Consider the following 21947-nt stretch of genomic DNA (forward strand, 5'->3'; position numbering starts at 1 on the left):
TTATAAAAAAGTAACATAATCTTTGATCCTGATATAATCTCCCATAATTTAGATCTTCAAAACAATATAGTAAGAAGACATCTGCATTGTATGCTCTGGGATAAAGTCAAAAAGCCAATGTGCTGCTATTTGATGAAACTAGTATTACAGTACAGTTGACTGATATATAAGTTTCTCTGATAAAAGCAGCACAACAGTCGTTGTAGTGAACATACAACTTACTAGAAGGTCTGAATTAATGTACACACTGAGACATATCAGAGTAGAAAGTATTGGAATTGTTCCAGCTTATTTAGCTAGATAAATGAACCTAAATACTTTTTTCAGACTGTGGTATTTTCGTTACTTGTTGTTTCAGTAGATTTATCATTCTAAATTACAGTATGTGATTATTAGTATACATAATTTTAAACTGTTAGCACATTTATCTATTAAATATTTTTGATGTGGTTAATAATGTGCAGGCCATTATTGCATCTATTGTCAAAAGTCATCAAGAATGTAAAAAAAATAGAGTAAAGATAAATAGGTGACTCTTGTAGAACATTATAATTCTGGGAATTTTGTTTAAGGATTTGTTTAGACAAATCTTTATATATTATATACCTGTGATTACATAATAAATACTATTTGGTGTTAGTATTGAGATTTATATCTGTTCTTTTTTATTGTATTTATTGGACTTTAAAATTAATTTAAGAATACGTAAAATGAAGCTACTGAGTTATTTAATGTAGTATCTGAGTCATATAGAACCTCAAATTTAAGTTATGCCAAAATGACAGTTTTATTATTCTGATGCCCAAACATCAGTAGATATTGTCATTTAGATTCTCACCATAATTCTTTGTTGGGATTTGTTGAAGACTGTTCATACCTGAAGGTGACATATTCCTGAGTGTTAACCTTTAGTCTGTGTTGAAAAGGAATCTATGATCTTCATAATAATCAATTGAGAACCATTAAAGTAATGTGTAGATTTATGTCTTACTCTTGCTGCGTTTTAAAAAACTTATTGAAAATTCAAACATACACAGAAATAGGAAATTATATGAAGAGAGTTGTATGAAGCTGGGTAAATCGTGTATCACCTGTGAGTTATCAACTCACAGCCAACTTTGTCTTTTCTATCCGCCGTACTCCTAGTTTATTTTGAAACAAATCCAAAACATCATTCTACTTCATTAGCAAATATTTCATTATGTATCTTGGAAAGATAAAAATATTTTACAACATAATATTCATATTTTCAAAAAGCTAGTCATTCAAATTTTGTCTCAGATTTATTTTTTATAATGTGTTTATTGAAATCAGGATCCAAATAATTCTATACATTGTGATTGGTTGATACATTTCTTTTTTTTTTTTTGGCTGATATATATCAATACCTTTTGATATATACTTCCCCATTCTTCTCATTTTCTCCCTTTCAAGATATTTACTGAAGAAATTGAGGTATTTATCTTATAAAGCTTTTCACAGTCTGGATTTTGCCGACTGCATCCCCAGGTTTAGCATGTTTTTCTTTTGCCTATATTTTCTATAAACTGGTAGTTAGACTTAAAGGCTTGATTAGATTTAAGGTTTACTTTTTGGCAGGAGCACCTAATAGGTAGTGGTGTGTATTTCAGCCAAAAGGCATATATCTAGGGGAGGGGATAGGCAGTGTTAGGTGGGTGATGGGCTTAAGGAGGACACTTGATATAATGAGCAGAGGGTATTATATGCAACTGATGAATCACTAAATTCTACCTCTGAAACATAAAATATACAAATACTTATTTTATCTCAGCAAAAGAGATGATATTATTGTAACATTTCACTAAGGCATTTATATTTAAGTAAGGGATCAGATTCCAAATCCCCCCCCCCCCAAAAAAGAGGTATATATCTGGTTGTCTCTCTTTTTATGATATTAGCAGCCATTTGATGGTCATTGCCTAGATTTATCATCTCATTATGGGTTACATATAATAACAATATTCTAATTCTATACTTCCTTATTTATTAATTAGAATAGTTCTGTAAAGTGATATTTCTCCATAACAATTTGGTAACACTTAAGGACAGTTCTTACAAGGAGAGGCAGGATAAAATCTAGATTCCTTTTTTTTAATTTAGCAGTTTTAAAAGTAACGAATTGAAAATCTAGCATGTTCCAAAGGTAACTGATGATTTTGAAAAAATACATTTTTATAAACACATGAATTTACATATATTGGAAGTATTTAAGTTTTTTGCTGTTTTTATTTTTGTCGACATTCAGATTGTTATGTCTTTTGTAGGAACCTCCTCAAGTTCATTTTTGTGGCATTTTACGTGATTCCAGGAGCTTTTGATTGATAGTTTTCTTACTTTGTGTTATGATTAGATGTTCATATTATACATTTTCTCTCTCAGACTTGTAATCCACCATTTTTCTAAGGAGCAGTAGTTTCTTTTAGTAGGAAATGGTATTTAGAAATTACAGTCTGGGTACCAGAGGTGTTCCTTGCTATTAGATTGGTCATTATCTCTAGGCCTTTGTAGTGGACAGAGCTAGAAAATAGGTTTTCCTTTTTAAAGAAAAACTATGAGTTTGTATTGATATTTCCAATTTAAATTCAGGGCCATAAAGTTTTTACTTTAATCTTATATATGTATACAGGCTGAAAACCATGGCTCCTAATGACCCTAACATAATTACTCATTTGCCGTATCCCACAGGATACATAGAGTGCTCTCAGAACTAACGTATTATTGCTGCAAACATGGAGGATTTCTTTCTCTTCTTTTCCTCAAGCTATAGCCTTGTGGGATAAATGGATAAATTTCTATGTTTTAAAGTTACTTGAAATAATTCCTCTTTGTATACATTTGATGCTAACTTGATGTGCAGTTAAGTTCGTTTGTTTCATCTACTTTTGATATTTAAGGGTTGAAGTTTTTAAATATAATGTTGTGCCATAACTATGTTAAGTAGTTGAGTGGTTCCAAAGTCAAATCTCTGAAACAAAGGATATTCAAAGAAATTTAACTTCTTTCTGGTTCCTTCCTTCCTACCTACCCTATAAGTCACCATTTTAAAAAGTTTTAATTTATATTTACCCGTCATACATCCAGCCATCTCTCTGTCCCTCATCTTAGATAAGCATTAGTATACTGTATTACTTTTCTCTGCCTTGCTGTTTTCACCTTTACAGTATACCCTGGAGATCACTCTACAGTCTGCCTTCTCAGTGGGGGCTGTCAACCTAAGATAGGTGATAGCCTCCATTGAGGCTATAGATATATAGCCTCAATAGGACAAGAATTGGTTCTTGAAGGGTGAAAAAAAATCGGATGTTATAGTGGCTTGTGGCCCTCCAAAAGGCCAAGGTACATAAACAGATATACACTATGTTTGTGATATTAAGTATATGTGTGGGGTGATTAGGAATAAAAATGTCTAAAAGGACTTGGGGCAACAGTGAAAAAACAAAAAGATTGAGAAACTGCTGCTTAGCAGTATATAGTATATTCATTGGTATTCCTCAATTCTTTTAAAAGTGTATAATGTCTGTTATAATATAGTCAGCTAGCTCTCATTGGTCAATATTTGTGTGGTTTCTATTCCTTTGCAATTATGAACAGTGCTGCAATGAATGTATGTTCTTTTTGTATTTTTGAGTGTATCTTTGAGACAGATATCAAGAAGTGAGATTCCTAGGTCAAAGGTTAATTGCCTATGTAATTTTGCTAGACCCTGCTAAATTTCCCTTACGGCAATGTTTTAGTTTGTACTAGTATGTTCGAAGTTAGTTTATTGTGAGATGTTGATGCCATTTATGAGAATTTTATTAGTCTTCTAATTAGCTATAAGAAATACAATTTTCATATTGCAAAATGCAAGTTTATATGTTATTTCACTTATCAGATGTTTTTCAAAATTATCGCTAAACTGCTTACTAAATATGCTGTTTATATAAGAACAATGGCTCTGTCTAAAAGGTCACATGATTTTAGTCTTTAAAAATGTGCTGTATCTGGTCTTACTAAAGACAGTTTCTGACATTAGTTGTTCAGGTAAATGGCATATATATATATATATATATTTTAAATGCTTTTTATCAATAATGTCTAAATTTAAGATAAAATTGAAATTTAGACATTTAAATATACATGTTTTGAAATTGCACCAAAAATAGAGCTTTAAAAATTTTTTTATAATATTTAGGGGCGCCTGGGTGGCTCAGTCGGTTAAGTGTCTGCCTTCGGCTCAGGTCATGGTCCTGGGGTCCTGGGATCGAGCCCTGTATTGGGCTCCCTGCTCAGCAGGGAGTCTGCTGCTCCATCTCTCTCTGCCTGCTGCTCTGCCTACTTGTGCTCTCTCTCTACCTCTCTGTCGGATAAATAAATAAAATAAAATAAAATAAAAATTTTTTATATAAATAGATTTCTCATTGGCCTATTTCACTTAATTTTTGAAATACTTTGGACCAACTAGATTACCCATTGTTTTTATGAAGCTGTTAGATTGTATGGTAAAGATCCCTTCATATATGAAGGTCGGTGATCCTTAGGGCTCTCCTGAGCAGGGACTGCATGGGATCATTCTTGTCATTTGGATACTGCATGCTTTCTCTAGGGAAGTTGTTCCAAATCCTGTTAGTAAACTATATTGCCTTAACCACCCACACAACTTTGCCCATCTGATTAGAGTCCTTCTCCAATCCTGTGTAGGATCTATAAATATTAGAAGTAGATTAAAAAGGAACATTATATTTTATGAGAAAAAGTTCTAAGGATAGACTGTTGCTTAGTATTTTTATATTTTCAATCTTGTGTTTTATTGACTTTCAGTATAATGACCTGAGGGAAATTGCACATTAACTCTGAGTTCATAACAGAGATTGAATTGAGTCAGTCTGTCCCTGTAGTCCTTCAGGTATTTATATCCTCCCCGATAGGGCCATAGTAGGCACTTGTATTTGTGGTATAAATGAATGGCTGGGGAGCTGCTGACATTGCTATTCAGTAAATGGTTAATTAGGAAGACTTAGAATATCTGAATAGTTTGTCTGTGAAAAGCAGACAAAAAAAGCAGTCATGAAATTCCTAAACCATGTTTTCTACAATACATTTAAGTGTTTGGAGGTTAAACATGTAAAGAAAAAAAGAATTTGACAGATGATATGAAACTATCACAGTTATTTTTGTTAAGTTAACAGATTCCATTTTACTCAAATATCACATTATTGCACAAATACTGTCAGCTAGAAAAGTTTTGCCAACTAGTTTCCTTGATTGTGGAGCAAATTGGGTTTTTAATGAATATATGTGACATTTTCCTCTTCCTTTGTAGGCATTTGGGATCACAACTTTGTGAATTAGAAAAACTGATAGATAAAATGATGATTGCAGAATTTTCTACTTATTCTCACAGTGACTTAAACAGACCACTGGAAGACGATTGTCAAATTTTAGAAGAGGTATGTGCTTTGAACTGTGGATGAAATTGATGTCATTGCTTAGTGTTAATTCCTAACAGTCTTAGTTTAGAACACATTCTTTCTTCTCAGATTATAGTCAGCAAAATTATCTTAAAGTTTCAAACTCAATCACACTTTTATGAAGTCCTTCACTAACTATGTGACTTTAGCAAGCCCCATAATTGTTCATTATCCTGTGAAGTTAGAGAATAATTTTATACCTTAATTAGAAATTGGATTTAAAGTGAGGTCTTATATAACTTACAAACCAAGTTTAAAATATAGATAAAGGATGAATTAACATATATCCATGTGTATGTATTAGAGTATGTCTTTTATAAAAGTGATCAATATAATAATTTATCAGTCATTTACAGTCACTGAGCCCCTGTTATGAACATGTTTTATGCATATGCATATACAAATACATCATATTCAGGCTTCCCTTATCTGCTAACTTTTTAATGCTGATTATTGCCAAGAACTAGTAAAGAATCCAGAAGCCCTGATAACAGCCTAAGTAAAGAGATTTTTGTATGTGTTAGTAGATCATCCTCCACAAATAGTCTAGGTCATCATTTCAGTCTTCTTGACGCACTGACTTAAAAAGCACAGGGCTCATCGAGTATTTATAGGTCATCAGGGTTTGAGAAGGATACTTTCTAACTACTTGTTGAAACTAGGCCAAATGTACTTAATTGTTTTGCCCCCAAACCAGCTTCATTTGATTCACTATAGTACATTAGGATTGACCTGTCTTAAAACAGTGACTCCAGTAATCTGATGACAAGATTACTCTGAAAGGGTTTTTTTTTTTAAGGCTTCTAGAAAATACCATATGTAGGATAGCGGTCTGAGGATCAAATAATAAAAGCCATGATGTTCAATATTTCTACTTCTGAGTGAGATTATTTTATATTTAAATTGTGAAATTCCATGTGTTTATTTTAATAGGAAAGACTTGTATCTCTTGTATTTGGACTTTTAAAACAAAGAAAACTTAATTTTTTAGAAATCTATAGTGAAGAAATGATTATTACAGCAAAGAATATCATTAAACAGGTAATTGTATGTTTTTATTTAATATATTTTGGTCTAGAATCTTTTTATTAAGTTCATTTTTACATGATCCTAGTGATAATATATGCAGTTATAATAGTAACATTTTCTCATTTATTTAAAAACTCAAAATATGGAAATATAGGAGAAAAAATAGTCTTACCAGCCAAAAGATTATCACTTTAAGAATATTTCTAAGTGTAAATTGTTACTGATGTTTTTCATTGTTGCTATCATACTATATATGATTTTGAATTGTACATGTATTTCAGTTAGAATCATAAGCATTTTCTCATATAAGCCCTTCAGAAACATCATTTTTGATGGTTGTGTAAAATTCCATCAACATTATATTATGCCTTCCTCTCTGTTGAATATTTAGGCTGTTTTCAGTTTGGTATTGTAGAACACTATGACATCTTTGGTATAAAGTTTTGTTGGGTTTTTCCATAATTAAGACTATTTTCTTATAGCTAATTCCTAGAAGTGGAATTATTGGTCAGAGAGTGAAAACTGTTTTTAAATTATTTGACAGAACTGAATTGCTTTCTAAAAAGATTTTACCAAATACACCCTCGCCAGCAGTAGTTAAACGCTTATTTCCTCTTATCCTTATCTCTCAGAAATGATAATTGTACACCAAAATCTGTTTTTTCAGTCTTTCCTCATCTTTGTTTTGCATTTTTACTCAGATATGTATCATTAACAAAACTTCAGGTTTTCTAAATATGAAAAAGAACAATTTTAAATATATTAGGCTTAATTAATCATCATCATTAGGTTGAATGTACATTTCTGAGCTTTTTTTTTTAAAGATTTTATTTATTTATTTGACAGAGACACAGCGAGAGAGGGAACACAAGCAGGGGGAGTGGGAGAGGGAGAAGCAGGCTTCCCGCAGAGCAGGGAACCCGATGTGGGACTCGATCCCAGGACCCTAGGATCATGACCTGAGCCGAAGGCAGTCGCTTAACCAACTGAGCCACCCAGGCGCCCCCATTTCTGAGCTTTTAATGTTTAAATAAAACAAGCAAAAAAAAAGATGATAATTACCCCATCATTTACCTCTTTCAAACACTAAAACATTGTGTTTCAAAATTGTTACAACAACTTGCAAAAATTGTTGACAGTAGCTACTAGCACTAAATATATGCATATATTATGACTCAGCAGTTCTGCTCCTAGGTATTTACCCAACAGAAATGCATACATAAGTTCACCAAAGACTGCACAAAATTTCATGGCAGCACTATTGGTAATAAAAAACTGGAAAAACCCAAATTCTTTTTTTTTTTTTTTAAAACCCAAATTATGTCATCAGTAGAAAAGATAATAGAGTTTTGGTATATTTATATGACTGAATACTATACAATAATGAAAATGAATAAATCACATCAAGCAACATGGATGAATATCACATATATAATATAGAGCCAAAGAAACCAGACACAAAGGGGTATACACTGTATGATTACACTTCTGTAAAATTCAAACATAGAACTAATCTATGGTATTAGAAATCAAAGTAGTAGTATCTTTTGGGAGGAAGTAGTGACTAGGAGGGGAGCACGAGAGGTGCTTACTGGCAGTGTTCAATTTCATGATCTGCGTTCTCATTATACAACTATAATCCTTTATAAAAAATTACTGAGCTATGAACATAATTTGTATAATTTTCTGTATGTAGTACTTCTAAACAAATTTTTTAAAAACTGCTGTTGTAATTCCTAGGATTCTCCTGAAGTCTAAGCATTTTTTAAAACTTAAACTGTTGCGTATATTGCAAGAAAACATAACCCCCCAAATGAATTTCTTTTGGAATTTTAATATGTGGCTTATACCTTGTTCCTAAGAATTATAGTTCTGGGTGTTGTTTTGTTTGTTTGGTGTATGGTTTTGAATAATTTTAAATAGTAGGGGATTTTAGTTAATACAGTTCAAGCATACCCTGGAATAATTATTTAATAGGGTAAGGATATACAGTTTTTCATATACCTTGAGGTGTATATAAGAGACACAAGAAAAGTCTGGTAAAATGATGCTCATAGTCATTGAGGTCATTTTTAGTATAGAACTGAGCCATTTAGTACTTAGAATTCTAAAGACTTTTTTTTCTTAAATTTTGCAGTGTGTGATTAATAAAGTTTCACAAATAGAAGAAATTGACACAGATGTTGTTGTGAAGTAAGTATAAATATTAGGTTGGGGTTACCAGTCAGGGAAAAGATGACACATTAGAATAATCTAAGGAGGATTTAGTTAAGGAATTATTTACTAAGGTTTGAACAGAGTGTGGGAAAATCACAAGTGACAGTGCAGGACCTTTAAGGGACAGGGATGAGAACAGTTAATAGGATTCAGAAGGAGGACACTTAGTAGTTGGGGGGGTGGGGCGGGAAGAGCTATAGTAGTTGGAGTGATCTTCAGTGTGGGAGGCAATTGTCCTGAGACAGCCTCTCAGGGAGGGAGATGGAGCTATCGGTACCTTTGCTCCTTCCAGTCTTCTGTAAGGGCTTCTCATTGGCCAACCCCAGCAGGTCAGCTTCCCAGGCAGAGAGGGGATGGAGAGGATACATTGTAGATACGGAGGAGGGAAATTGAAGATAATCCATCTCAGAGGAATAGCAGTGTTAAGTTTAAATTATTTAGCTGTATAATTAAAACCCAGCTTCTAATTGGCTTTGAGAAATTTGAATACATGATTTTGAATTGCCTCATGCCTATCTATAATTTTTTGTTTTCACCCTTGAAATTCCTATTCTTTCATTTTGAGAATAATGATATTTTGTAACTATGAATTTTATTTCATATAGATAGCTAAACTTTATTAACTGGCCCAAGATACGAATAGCAATATGGGTAACTCTGAAACTTCTCTGGGCCAAACTCCTAGAATAAGGATTGAGGAGTTTTAATTTCCACACTACTACTTAGTGAAAATTCCATTTCAGAATTAGTTAAAGCAACTGTAGCAGTGCAGGAGTCACTAGTAGTTGGAAAAATTAAGTTACTGGGATTCTGTTAAAAGCCCTATGGACATAGTCAGTTATTTTTAATTTTCTTCCCTATGAAATTTTCTCAACTTAAATAGAGAAATTCCTGTATCTCAAGTATAGAATTATCTTTTGAGAGTAAACTCCTAGCTGCCCAAAGATAGTCATTATATGTGTTTGAATTGTTTTTTTCTAGGCTTGCAGATCAGATGAGAATGTTGAATTTTCCTCAGTGGTTTGATCTGCTAAAGGATATTTTCTCTAAGTTTACAATTTTCCTACAAAGAGTTAAGGTAAGCCTATGTGATTATCAGTTTGTCTAGGATATCCCAAAAAGTAAGTCTACTTTCTAGATATATAATATACATACAGAATCAAGTTAGAAAAAAAACACAAGTCTTTGTTTTGTAATTTTTCTGAAGAGGCTTGGTTTCAAATAAGATTTGAAGTGCTTCAGAGTATTTGATACTCTGTAATTTTGGATGATTTATTTTATATTAAAAATATAATGCTTACTTGGCATTAAATATTATACAGTAATGTTTCCTCTTGTGATTTTGTGATTCTTGACTCTCTTTGGATTATCTAGAGGTACAATATTGTGAAACACTCAAAAATCTTCCAAACCTTGTGTAAGACTGATGAATCACAGACCTGTACCCCTGAAACAAATAATACATTATATGTTAATAATAATAATAAAAAAATCTTCCAAACCACTTATTTTTTCTAGAAATATTTGATGTTGATATAATGGTATTTTTTAACCTATAGTTCATGTTTAAATGGCTCTACTAATGTCTTTCATTATAGGTTTTTATTTCACTTTTTAATCTGGGAGTCAATCAAGGATTATGCATTACATTTAATTATTCTCTTTAGTCAAATCACTCAATTTTAAGCCACTCGGTATAAGGAAAAGAACACATGCCACACAGCATTTTTCAGAAGAAAAGATGTCATAGACTAATACATTTTGGCTAGAATTACCAACATGTCATAACTGTGTTTTAATAAGATAGTCATTAGGAATTACTGAGTCTAACAGGCTGTTTGTGAAAGTTGACATTCTTTGAATTATCAGATGTCAGTATTGTGTTACATGTGCTAGGTAACATTCCTGGCATCTCCTGAGTATCCTGTTAAATGGTCTGGAGGACTTTGGTAATTATCTGTGACATGACTTTTCCTTATCAACATTGGAGTGATGCTAAGTCACGTGTATAACCTTTCTGAGTGGGAAAAATTTTTAAACACTTGATTCACTGTACTTAATTTAGACTTCTACCAAAATGTTGATCCCATGCATCGATAGCAATAGATAGCAAACCTGTATCTGTGGATTGCTCAATAACTAGGCCATGTTTTCACGTTTTCCTGTATTCCCACCATGACTTCATCACACACAGTTCTATTATTGCATGTCCGTGATGTATATCAAACTCTTACACTGCAAATTGTAGAATTGGCCAGCTTTTTGCCAGTAATTTTTTAAAATTTAAATATAATTAACATACAGTGTTACATTAGTTTCAGGTGTACATTATAATGATTCAACAATTCTGTACATAATCAGTGCTCACCACAATAAATGTACTCTTAATTCCCTTCACCTATTTCACCCATTCCTCTCCCCATCTTCCCACTGGCAGCCACCAGTTCTCTATATTTAAGAGTTTGGTTTTGGCTCTTTTTTTCTTTGTTTTTTTTTTATATTCCACCTATGAGTGAAATCATATGGTATTTGTTTTTCTCTGACTGACTTCACTTAGCATTATGCCCTCTAGATTTATCCATGTTGTTGCAAATGGGAAGATTTCACTCTTTTTTATGGTTGAGTAATATTCCTGTGTGTGTGTGTGTGTGTGTGTGTGTGTGTGTCACATCTGCTTTATCCCATTCATTTATGGATGGACACTTGGGTTGCTTCGATATCTTTTTCAGTAATTTTTTTTTATAGCTATTTCACTTTTAGGTTCTGTATCAGTTAAATTAAGCCAAAATTTTATTTGATGTGTGTGCAGTATGGGAACAGTGACTTATCATAGTTTTAATTTCTCATTTTCATATTTAGACCCCTTAAGCTAATACTTCTGTAAAACATCTTTGACGATGATATATAACCTATAAATATGGTACTTTTTTCTTTGAAAAAAGTTTGTGATTCTGTAAGGATATGATTTCCCTGAGAAAATAGTGTTAATTACAAGCTATTCATTTTTAATTGAGAATTTTTAAATAACTGCAAATTGGAAAGAACCCAGATGTCTAACAGTGGAGGAATGGTAAAGTAAATTATGCCTGGTATATTCATTGCCATGGAATATCATGTAGCCGAGGATTTTTAATGTTGAGGAAAATGCATACATTATAACATTAAGTGAAAAGGCAAAATATAGACCTATTTATATAGTATGATCTCAGCTATGTTAAAAAGATTTATTACCTCTTCATCTTTGTAGAATAAAGAGATAGTTTGTCTTTTTGATAGTTATCCTTTGCTAGTATAATTTAAATTTATTATTCTTTTTTTGTTTGTTTTTCCTAAATTTTCCACCAAGAGATGTATAACTTTTGTAATCAGAAAAGGTTGTTTTGGGGGCTCCTGGGTGGTGCAGTTGGTTGAGTGTCTGACTCTTGGTTTTGGCTCAGGTCATGATACCGGGGTTGTGGAATTGAGCCCAGCATCAGGTTCCACATTCAGTGTGGAGTCCGCTTGAGATTCTCTTTCCCTCTTACTCTGTCCCTCCCTCACACATGGACACATGCATGCTCTCTTTCTCTCTCTCTCTCAAATAAATAAATCTTTAAAAAAAGAGAGAGAAAAGTTGTTTTGTTTTTTACTAGTGTTTACCATGTTACAAGAACAAAACTATTTGAAGTTTATATTTACCAGTATACAAGGGTTCCAATTTCTCCATATACTAACACTTGTATTTTTTTCTTTTTTTTATGGTATCCATCCTAATGGGTGTGAGGTGGTATCTCATTTTAGTTTTGATTTGCGTTTTTTAATGATCAGTGATGTTGAGCATCTTCTCATGTGCTTATTGGCCATTTGTGTGTCTTCTTTGGAGAAATATTTTTTTTGTCCATTTTTTAATCAGATTTTTTTTGTTGAGTTATAGGAGTTCTTTATATATTATTATATATATATATATATATAATTATATATATATTCTGGCTGTTTAACCCCTTACCAGATATGTGATAGGCAAGTTATGTTTTGTTTAGTGTAAGCTATTTAAGGTACTTAATATATATATTTTAGGGAGATTTCCACTTACAAAATCAATTAAAATACAGAATACTATTCCTAAGCTTTAGGGAACCCATTTCTCTTGAGTAGTTCTTTTTCACAAGTCATCTTTACTGTGTGATAAAAGATTGGTAGAAATTTTTTTTTTTTTTTTAAGATTTATTTATTTGACTGAGCACAAGCAAGGGGAGCAGCAGAGGGAGAGGGAGAAGCAGGCTCCCCACTGAGTAGGGAGCCCGACACAAGGCTCCATCCCAGGACCCCGAGGTCATGACCAGAGTTGAAGGCAGACGCTTAACTGACTGAGCCACCCAGGTGCCCCAACGATTGGTAGAAATTCTGATACACGTGACTTTGGCACTCATTTATAAGATGTTCAAAAGTACATATGCAAAATTCACTTTTGAGAGTTTTAGGTACATGTTATTTTAAGTCGTTTAAAAATGTATCCTGTTTTCTTATAGGCAACGTTAAATATCATTCACAGTGTTGTTCTCTCAGTTCTTGACAAAAACCGAAGGACCAGAGAATTGGAAGAGATTTCACAACAGAAGAATGCTACAAAAGACAATTCACTGGACACAGAGGTGGCTTATTTAATCCATGAAGGCATGTTTATAAGTGATGCATTCAATGAGAGTGAATTAACACCTATAGCAATCGACACTACCTCTCAAAGAAATGCATCTCCAAATAGCGAGCCCTGCAGCAGTGATTCGGTATCCGAACCAGAATGTACTACTGATTCTTCATCCAGCAAAGAGCAGACATCATCATCTGCTACTCCGGGAGGTGTGGATATTATGTGAGTATGGTGACTGCTGCCAACTTTACAGGACTTTGAGTCCTCTTCTTAATGGTTTCAGTAAGATTGATTATTCAGTTTATTGAAAAACAGTATGAACTTTGGTATCGGAATTTAACAAAAATAAATATTATGAAACATATCTTTTTGAAAATGTATGGAATATAAGAAGGTGAGCATTGGAAGTAATTGAGAATTGTGGAATTTTAAGGCTGGAAAGGAACCATTTAATTAAATGCCTTATTTCAGAGAGTTTAGTCAACTTTTTTAAACTTACTAGTGGCAGAACTTGTCCTGGAAATCAGGTCAGCATCACCTTGTTTATTTTTCTTTCTTCTACTATGATACCTTTGTATTTTGTACATAGTGAAGATCTTTTTGATTTACAGGTTTTTTTGGTCTTTTTTTTCATGAATTTCCAAGTGGATCACACCATCTTTTCAAACATGACTTTTTAAAATGTCTTATTTTGAAATAATTTCAAATTTACAGAAAAGTTACGAGAGTTGTACAAAAAAGTCATATATCCTTCACCTTGATTCCTCATTTCTTAACAGTTTACCACATTGCCTTCTCTCTCTTCCTCCCTTTTTCTCTTTCTTGCTCCCTTCTCTCTGTCTCTCATGTTAATACTTCTTTCTCAATCATTTGGCAAAAGGTTGTAGATGTGATGTCCCATTATCTCTATATTCTTCAGTGTATATTTCCTAAAATACAAGAATACTCTCTTAAAATAACTACAGTATACCAATTAGAATCAAGAAAACATTGATATGGGGCACCTGGGTGGCTCAGTCTGTTAAGCATCTGCCTTCGGCTCATGTCATGATCCCAGGATCCTAGGATCGAGCCCTGCATTGCCTTCCTGCTCAGTGGGGAGTCAGCTTCTCCCTCTGCCCCTCCCCACTACTTGTGCTTTCTCTCTCTCTCTCTCTCAAATAAATAAATAAAACCTTAAAAAAAAAAGAAAACATTGCTACATTATTACCATCTAATCCATAATCCCATTCAGAGTTCACCAGTTGTCCCAGTAATCTCTTGTATAGAACAAAACAAAACAGCCAATAAAATCTTTCTGATCCAAGAACATAGTTTGGATTTAGCTATTGTTAAGAATAAGAATTCAGTATGTACTTTTTTCATTTTTATAGAAGTCGGCTAATGTCCCAGGGGCTTACATAGGTTGTAGTTATAGCATAAAGTCAGCTATAATACCTCCTGTCCCCACCAAAAAGAAAACACTGAACTACATAATAATACAAATATTTTTTCTCTGTTCAGGCTAATATTTCACACTTACTGGTTAAGGTGCAGTCTAAAACTATCACAAAAGGTGTAAAAAAAACCTCTATAGCTTAAACAGTATAGAATTTTGTTTCTCTTGCATAAGAGTTCAGAGGTAGGAGGTCCACAACAAAGAACGCAGCTCTGCCATTCTCATTTTGTAGCTTCCATCTCTGTCTAAAGAGGCTGCTTCAGCTTTTATCATCAAATCTGCATCCCTAGCAGCAGGATGGAGAGGATAAAGAGCTCTTAACTTTTTTTTTATTATGTTAATCACCATACATTACATCATTAGTTTTTGATGTAGTATTCCATGATTCATTGTATGCGTATAACACCCAGTGGTCCATGCAGAACATGCTCTCCTCAATACCCATCACCAGGCTAACCCATCCTCCCACCCCTCTCCCCTCTAGAACCCTCAGTTTGTTTTTCAGAGTCCATAGTCTCTCATGCTTCATCTCCCCCTGATTTTCCCCCCTTCATTCTTCCCCTCCTGCTATCTTCTTCTTTTTTTTAAACATATAATGTATTATTCACTTCAGAGGTACAGATCTGTGATTCAGCATTCTTGTACAACTCACAGCGCTCACCATAGCACATACCCTCCCCAATGTCTGTCACCCAGCCACCCCATCCCTCTCACCCGACACCACTCCAGCAACCCTCAGTTTGTTTCCTGAGATTAAGAATTTCTCATATCAGTGAGGTCATATGATACATGTCTTTCTCTGATTGACTTATTTTGCTCAGCATAATACCCTCCAGTTCCATCCACATCGTTGCAAATGGCAAAATTTCATTCTTTTTGATGGCTGCATAATATTCCATTGTATATATATACCACATCTTCTTTATCCATTCATCTGTCGATGGACACCTTGGCTCTTTCCACAGTTTGGCTATTGTGGACATTGCTGCTATAAACATTGGGGTGCACGTACCCCTTTGGATCCCTACATTTGTATCTTTGGGGTAAATACCCAGTAGTGCAATTGCTGGATCATATGGTAGCTCTATTTTCAACTTTTTGAGGAACCTCCATACTGTTTTCCAGAGTAGCTGCACCAGCTTTCATTCCCACCAACAGTGTAGGAGGGTTCCCCTTTCTCCACATCCCGGCCAGCATGTCGTTTCTTGACTTGTTAATTTTAGCCATTCTGACTGGTGTGAGGTGATATCTCATTGAGGTTTTGATCTGGATTTCTCTGATGCCAAGCGATGTTGAGCATTTTTTCATGTGTGTGTTGGCCGTTGGATGTCTTCTTTGGAAAAATGTCTGTTCATGACTTCTGCCCATTTCTTGATTGGATCATTTGTTCTTTGGGTGTTGAGTTTAAGAAGTTCTTTATAGATTTTGGATACTAGCCCTTTATCTGATATGTCATTTGCAAATATCTTCTCCCATTCTGTCGGTTGTCTTTTGGTTTTGTTGACTGTTTCCTTTGCTGTGCAAAAGCTTTTTATCTTGATGAAGTCCCAAGAGTTCATTTTTGCCCTTGCTTCCCTTGCCTTTGGCACTAGTTCTAGGAAGAAGTTGCGGCTGAGGTCAAAGAGGTTGCTGCCTGTGTTCTCCTTTAGAATGTTGTTGGACTCCTGTCTCACATTTAGGTCTTTCATCCATTTGGAGTCTATTTTTGTGTGTGGTGTAAGGAAATGATCCAGTTTCATTCTTCTGCATGTGGCTTGGGTCCAGTTTTCCCAACACCATTTGTTGAAGAGACTGTCTTTTTTCCATTGGACATTCTTTCCTGCTTTGTCGAAGATGAGTTGACCATAGAGTTGAGGGTCCATTTCTGGGCTCTCTATTCTGTTCCATTGTTCTATGTGTCTGTTTTTGTGCCAGTACCATACTGTCTTGATGATGACAGCTTTGTAACAGAGCTTGAAGTCCGGAATTGTGATGCCGCCAGCTTTGCTTTTCTTTTTCAACATTCCTCTGGTTATTCGGGGTCTTTTCTGGTTCCATACAAATTTTAGGATGATTTGTTCCATTTCCTTGAAAAAAGTGGATGGTATTTTGATGGGGATTGCATTGAATGTGTAGACTGCTCTAGGTAGCATAGACATCTTCACAATATTTGTTCTTCCAATCCATGAGCATGGAACGTTTTTCCATTATGTGTCTTCTTCAGTTTCTTTCATGAGTATTTTATAGTTTTCTGAGTACAGATCCTTTGCTTCTTTGGTTAGATTTATGCCTAGGTATCTTATGGTTTTGGGTGCAATTGTAAATGGGATTGACTCCTAAATTTCTCTTTCTTCTGTCTTGTTGTTGGTGTATAGGAATGCCACCGATTTCTGTGCATGGATTTTATATCCTGCCACTTTACTGAATTCCTGTATGAGTTCTAGCAGTTTTGGGGTGGAGTCTTTTGGGTTTTCCACATAGTGTATCATACCATCTGCAAAGAGTGAGAGTTTGACTTCTTCTTTGCCGATTTGGATGCCTTTTATTTCTCTTTGTTGTCTGATTGCTGTGGCTAGGACTTCTAATACTATGTTGAATAGCAGTGGTGATAGTGGACATCCCTGCCATGTTCCTGACCTTAGGGGGAAGCTCTGTTTTTCCCCATTGAGAATGATATTCGCTGTGGGTTTTTCATAGATGGCTTTTATGATATTGAGGTATGTACCCTCTACTGCTATACTCTGAAGAGTTTTGATGCAGAGAGGATGCTGTACTTTGTCAAATGCTTTTTCTGCCTCTATTGAGAGGATCATATGATTCTTGTTTTCTTTTGTTAATGTATTGTATCACGTTGATTGATTTGCGGATGTTGAACCAACCTTGCAGCCCACGGATAAATCCCACTTGGTCGTGGTGAATAATCCTTTTAATGGACTGTTGGATCCTATTGGCTAGTATTTTGGTGAGAATTTTTGCATCCATGTTCATCAAGTTATTGGTCTGTAATTCTCCTTTTGGATGGGGTCTTTGGTTTGAGGATCAAGGTAATGGTGGCCTCATAAAACGAGTTTGGAAGTTTTCCTTCCATTTCTATTTTTTGGAACAGTTTCAGAAAAATAGGTATTAATTCTTCTTGAAATGTTTGGTAGAATTCCCCTGGGAAGCCGTCTGGCCCTGGGCTCTTGGTTGTTGGGAGATTTTTGATGACTGCTTCAATTTCCTTAGTGGTTATAGGTCTGTTCAGGTTTTCTATTTCTTCCTGCTTCAGTTTTGGTAGTTGATACATCTCTAGGAATGCATCCATTTCTTCCAGGTTATCTAATTTGCTGGCATAGAGTTGCTCATAATATGTTCTTATAATTGTTTGTATTTCTTTGGTGTTGGTTGTGATCTCTCCTCTTTCATTCATGATTTTGTTGATTTGGGTCCTTTCTCTTTTCTTTTTGATAAATCTGGCCAGGGGTTTATCAATCTTGTTAATTCTTTCAAAGAACCAGCTCCTAGTTTCGTTGATCTGTTCTACTGTTCTTTTGGTTTCTATTTCATTGATTTCTGCTCTGATCTTCATTATTTCTCTTCTCCTGCTGGGTTTAGGCTTTATTTGCTGTTCTCTCTCCAGCTCCTTTAGGTGTAGGGTTAGGTTGTGTATTTGAGACCTTTCTTGTTTCTTGAGAAAGGCTTGTATTGCTATATACTTTCCTCTCAGGACTGCCTTTGCTGTATCCCAAAGATTTTGAACAGTTGTGTTTTCCTTTTCATTGGTTTCCATGAATTGTTTTAATTCTTCTTTAATTTCCCGGTTGACCCATTCATTCTTTAGTAGGATGCTCTTTAGCCTCCATGTATTTGAGTTCTTTCCAACTTTCCTCTTGTGATTGAGTTCTAGTTTCAAAGCATTGTGGTCTGAAAATAGGCAGGGAATGATCCCAGTCTTTTGGTACTGGTTGAGACCTGATTTGTGACCTAGGATATGGTCTATTCTGGAGAATGTTCCATGGGCACTAGAGAAGAATGTGTATTCTGTTGCTTTGTCATGGAATGTTCTGAATATATCTGTGAAGTCCATTTGGTCCAGTATGTCATTTAAAGTCTTTATTTCCTTGTTGATCTTTTGCTTAGATGATCTGTGCATTTCAGTGAGGGGCGTGTTAAAGTCCCCCACTATTGTATTGTTGTCGATGTGTTTCTTTGCTTTTGTATTAATTGCTTTATATAATTGGCTGCTCCCATGTTAGGGGCATAGATATTTACAATTGTTAGATCTTCTTGTTGGATAGACCCTTTAAGTATGATACAGTGTTCTTCTCCATCTCTTATTACAGTCTTTGATTTAAAATCTAACTTGTCTGATACGAGGATTGCCACCCCAGCTTTCTTTTGGTGTCCATTAGCATGGTAAATGGTTTTTTCACTTTCAACCTGGGGGTGTCTTTGGGTCTAAAATGAGTCTCTTGCAGACAGCATATCGATGGGTGTTGTTTTTTTATCCAATCTGATAGCGTGTGTCTTTTGATTGGGGCATTTAGCCCATTTACATTCAGGGTAACTATTGAAAGACATGAATTTAGTGCCATTATATTGCCTGTAAGGTGACTGTTACCGTATATTGTCTGTGTTCCTTTCTGGTCTATATTGCTTTTAGGCTGTCTCTTTGCTTAGAGGACCCCTTTCAAGATTTCTTGTAGGGCTGGTTTCGTGTTTGCAAATTCCTTTAGTTTTTGTTTGTCCTGGAAGCCTTTTATCTCTCCTTCTATTTTCAATGACAGCCTAGCTGGATATAGTATTCTTGGCTGCATATTTTTCTCATTTAGTGCTCTGAAGTTATCCTGCCAGTCCTTTCTGGCCTGCCAGGTCTCTGTGGATAGTCTGTTGCCAATCTAATGTTTCTACCATTGTAGGTTACATATCTCTTCTCCTGAGCTGCTTTCAGGATTTTCTCTTTGTCTCTGAGACTCCTAAGTTTTACTATTAGATGTTGGGGAGTTGACCTATTTTTATTGATTTTGAGAGGGGTTCTCTGTGCCTCCTGGATTTTGATGCCTGTTTTCCTTCCCCAAATTAGGGAAGTTCTCTGCTATAATTTGCTTCAATATACCTTCTGCCCATCTCTCTCTTTCTTCTTCTTTTGGGATCCCAGTTATTCTAATGTTGTTTCGTCTTACGGTATCGCTTCTCTCTCGAATTCTGCCCTCGTGATCCAGTAGTTGTTTATCTCTCTTTTTCTCAGCTTCTTTATTTTCCATCATTTGGTGTTCTGTATCACTAATTCTCTCTTCTTCCTCAGTTATCCTAGCAGTTAGAGCCCCCATTTTTGATTGTACCTCATTAATAGCCTTTTTGATTTCGACTTGGTTAGATTTTAGTTCTTTTATTTCTCCAGAAAGGGTTTCTCTAATAACTTCCATGCTTTTTTCAATCCCAGCTAGTATCTTTAAAATCATCATTCTGAACTCAAGTTCTGACATCGTACTAATGTCCGTATTGAGTAGGTCCCTGGCATTCGGTACTGCTTCTTGTTCTTTTTGTTGAGGTGTTTTTTTCCATCTTGTCATTTTGTCCAGAGGAGAATAGATGAATGAGAGAACAAAATGCTAACAGGGTAACAGCGTCCCCAGAAAATATACTCTAAACAAATCAGAAAAGACCTGAAACCAGGGGAAAAGAAAGGGAAAGAAAGAAAAAGATAAAAACAAAAACAGAACAAAACAAAAAAACCAGAATATGATCAAATATGATCAGGCTGGTGCATAGATCAGTGCCACACACTAGATTTTGGGTGTATTTTGGTCTTTTAGAAGAAAGTGCCTCCCAAAATTTTAAAGAAAGAAATATATATGTACAAAAATAAGGGTTAATACGATGAAGGGATGGAATATGACTGTAAAGATGAAAATCATAGAAGATTTTATAAAAGGAATTGATAAGTTGTTTGAAAAAAGAAGAGGATTTAAAAAAAAAAAGGAGAGAATTTGATCAGTCAGGAGACTAGAACAAAGCCATACACTAGGGATTTAGGGTGTATTTTGATGTGTTATAAGAAACTGTATCTCAAAATTTTAAAGAGAAAACAACTTATATATATATGCCAAAAATAAGGGTAACTACTATGAAGGGATAGAATATGACTCTAAAAATGAAAAATAAAAATGTTTTATAAAAAAGGGATTGATAAGATGTTGGTTGAAAGAGGGAAAAAGAAAAATTAAAAAAAAAAAACCATTAAAAAAAATTAACTTTGAAAGACTAAAGAATCATGGGAAAAAAGCCATGAATTCTATGTGCAGTATTCTCCTAGCTCTGGAGTTCTGCCGTTCTCATTGATCGGTAAACTTGGTCTTGGCTGGCTGTTCTCGCTGATCTTCTTGGGGAGGGGCCTGTTGCCGTGGTTCCCAGATGTCTTTGCCGGATGCGGAAGTGCCCTGCCCTTGCCGGTCCAGGCTAAGTAATCTGCTTGGGTTTGCTCTCAGGAGCTTTTGTTCCCTGCAAGCTTTCCGTGCGGCTTTGGAGGATGAGAGTGAAAATGGCGGCCTCCTAGTCTCTGCCCCAGAGGAGCCGAGAACTTGGGGCCCTACTCCTCAGTGCGCCCCCAGAGAAAAGCAGTCAATCACTCCCATCTCCCCGGTCTCCACCGCACTCCGTGCTCACCCGGCCTGTGAGCGAGCATTTCTATCTCTGGCGTACGACCCTGTGTGGAGTCTCCAAACCCAGCAGATCCCTGCGGTGCGCTCCCGTGCCGCTCCTCCCAGGGGAGGAAGGTGAGTCTCCCCAGATCTGCCACTTGTTGGGTCCCTGCTGGAGGAGCAGTGGTCCAACTGCCATGGATCCCGGTTTATGGTAACCCTGAGCTGAGAGCCCACTCCTCTGCTCCGTCTCTGCAGCCGGCTTCCCTGCTCCAATAGGTGGGAGCTCTGCTGCACTCAGGCACCCCCCGTCTTTCTGTGACCCCAAGGGTCCTGAGACCACACTGTCCCGCGAGGGTTCCACCCCCCGCTTAGCCACTGGAGTGATGTCCCTCAGTGGAGCCAACTTCTAAAAGTACCGATTTTGTGCTCTGCTGCTCTATCATTTGCTAGAAGTGGCAGTCGGAGGCCCCCTCCCCCGCTGTCTATCCTCCTGAATATCGCCTCGGGTTCACTTCTCCACACGTCCTACCTTCCAGAAAGTGGTTGCTTTTCTGTTCAGAGAG

At 35.5% G+C, this 21947-nt stretch overlaps 1 protein-coding gene across 6 annotated transcripts in view; it reads left to right on the plus strand.

The window, feature by feature from the left end:
- VPS54 (VPS54 subunit of GARP complex) overlaps positions 1-21947 on the plus strand; it is a 96127-nt gene that overhangs the window by 46286 nt on the left and 27894 nt on the right. For all 6 annotated transcript variants that reach the window (XR_010405663.1, XR_010405662.1, XM_064572430.1 and 3 more), the window contains 5 exons: positions 5324-5450; positions 6405-6512; positions 8638-8693; positions 9699-9795; positions 13226-13566. Coding sequence is in view for 4 of the 6 variants with exons in the window: in XM_064572430.1 (XP_064428500.1) it covers positions 5324-5450; positions 6405-6512; positions 8638-8693; positions 9699-9795; positions 13226-13566 (729 nt within the window). In the remaining 2 variants the exon portion in view is untranslated. The remainder of the gene's footprint in view (positions 1-5323; positions 5451-6404; positions 6513-8637; positions 8694-9698; positions 9796-13225; positions 13567-21947) is intronic.

Source organism: Mirounga angustirostris, unplaced genomic scaffold, assembly GCF_029215605.1.
Source record: "Mirounga angustirostris isolate CCGP_5_RB_7025 unplaced genomic scaffold, mMirAng1.0.hap1 SCAF_10, whole genome shotgun sequence".
NCBI lineage: Eukaryota > Metazoa > Chordata > Mammalia > Carnivora > Phocidae > Mirounga > Mirounga angustirostris.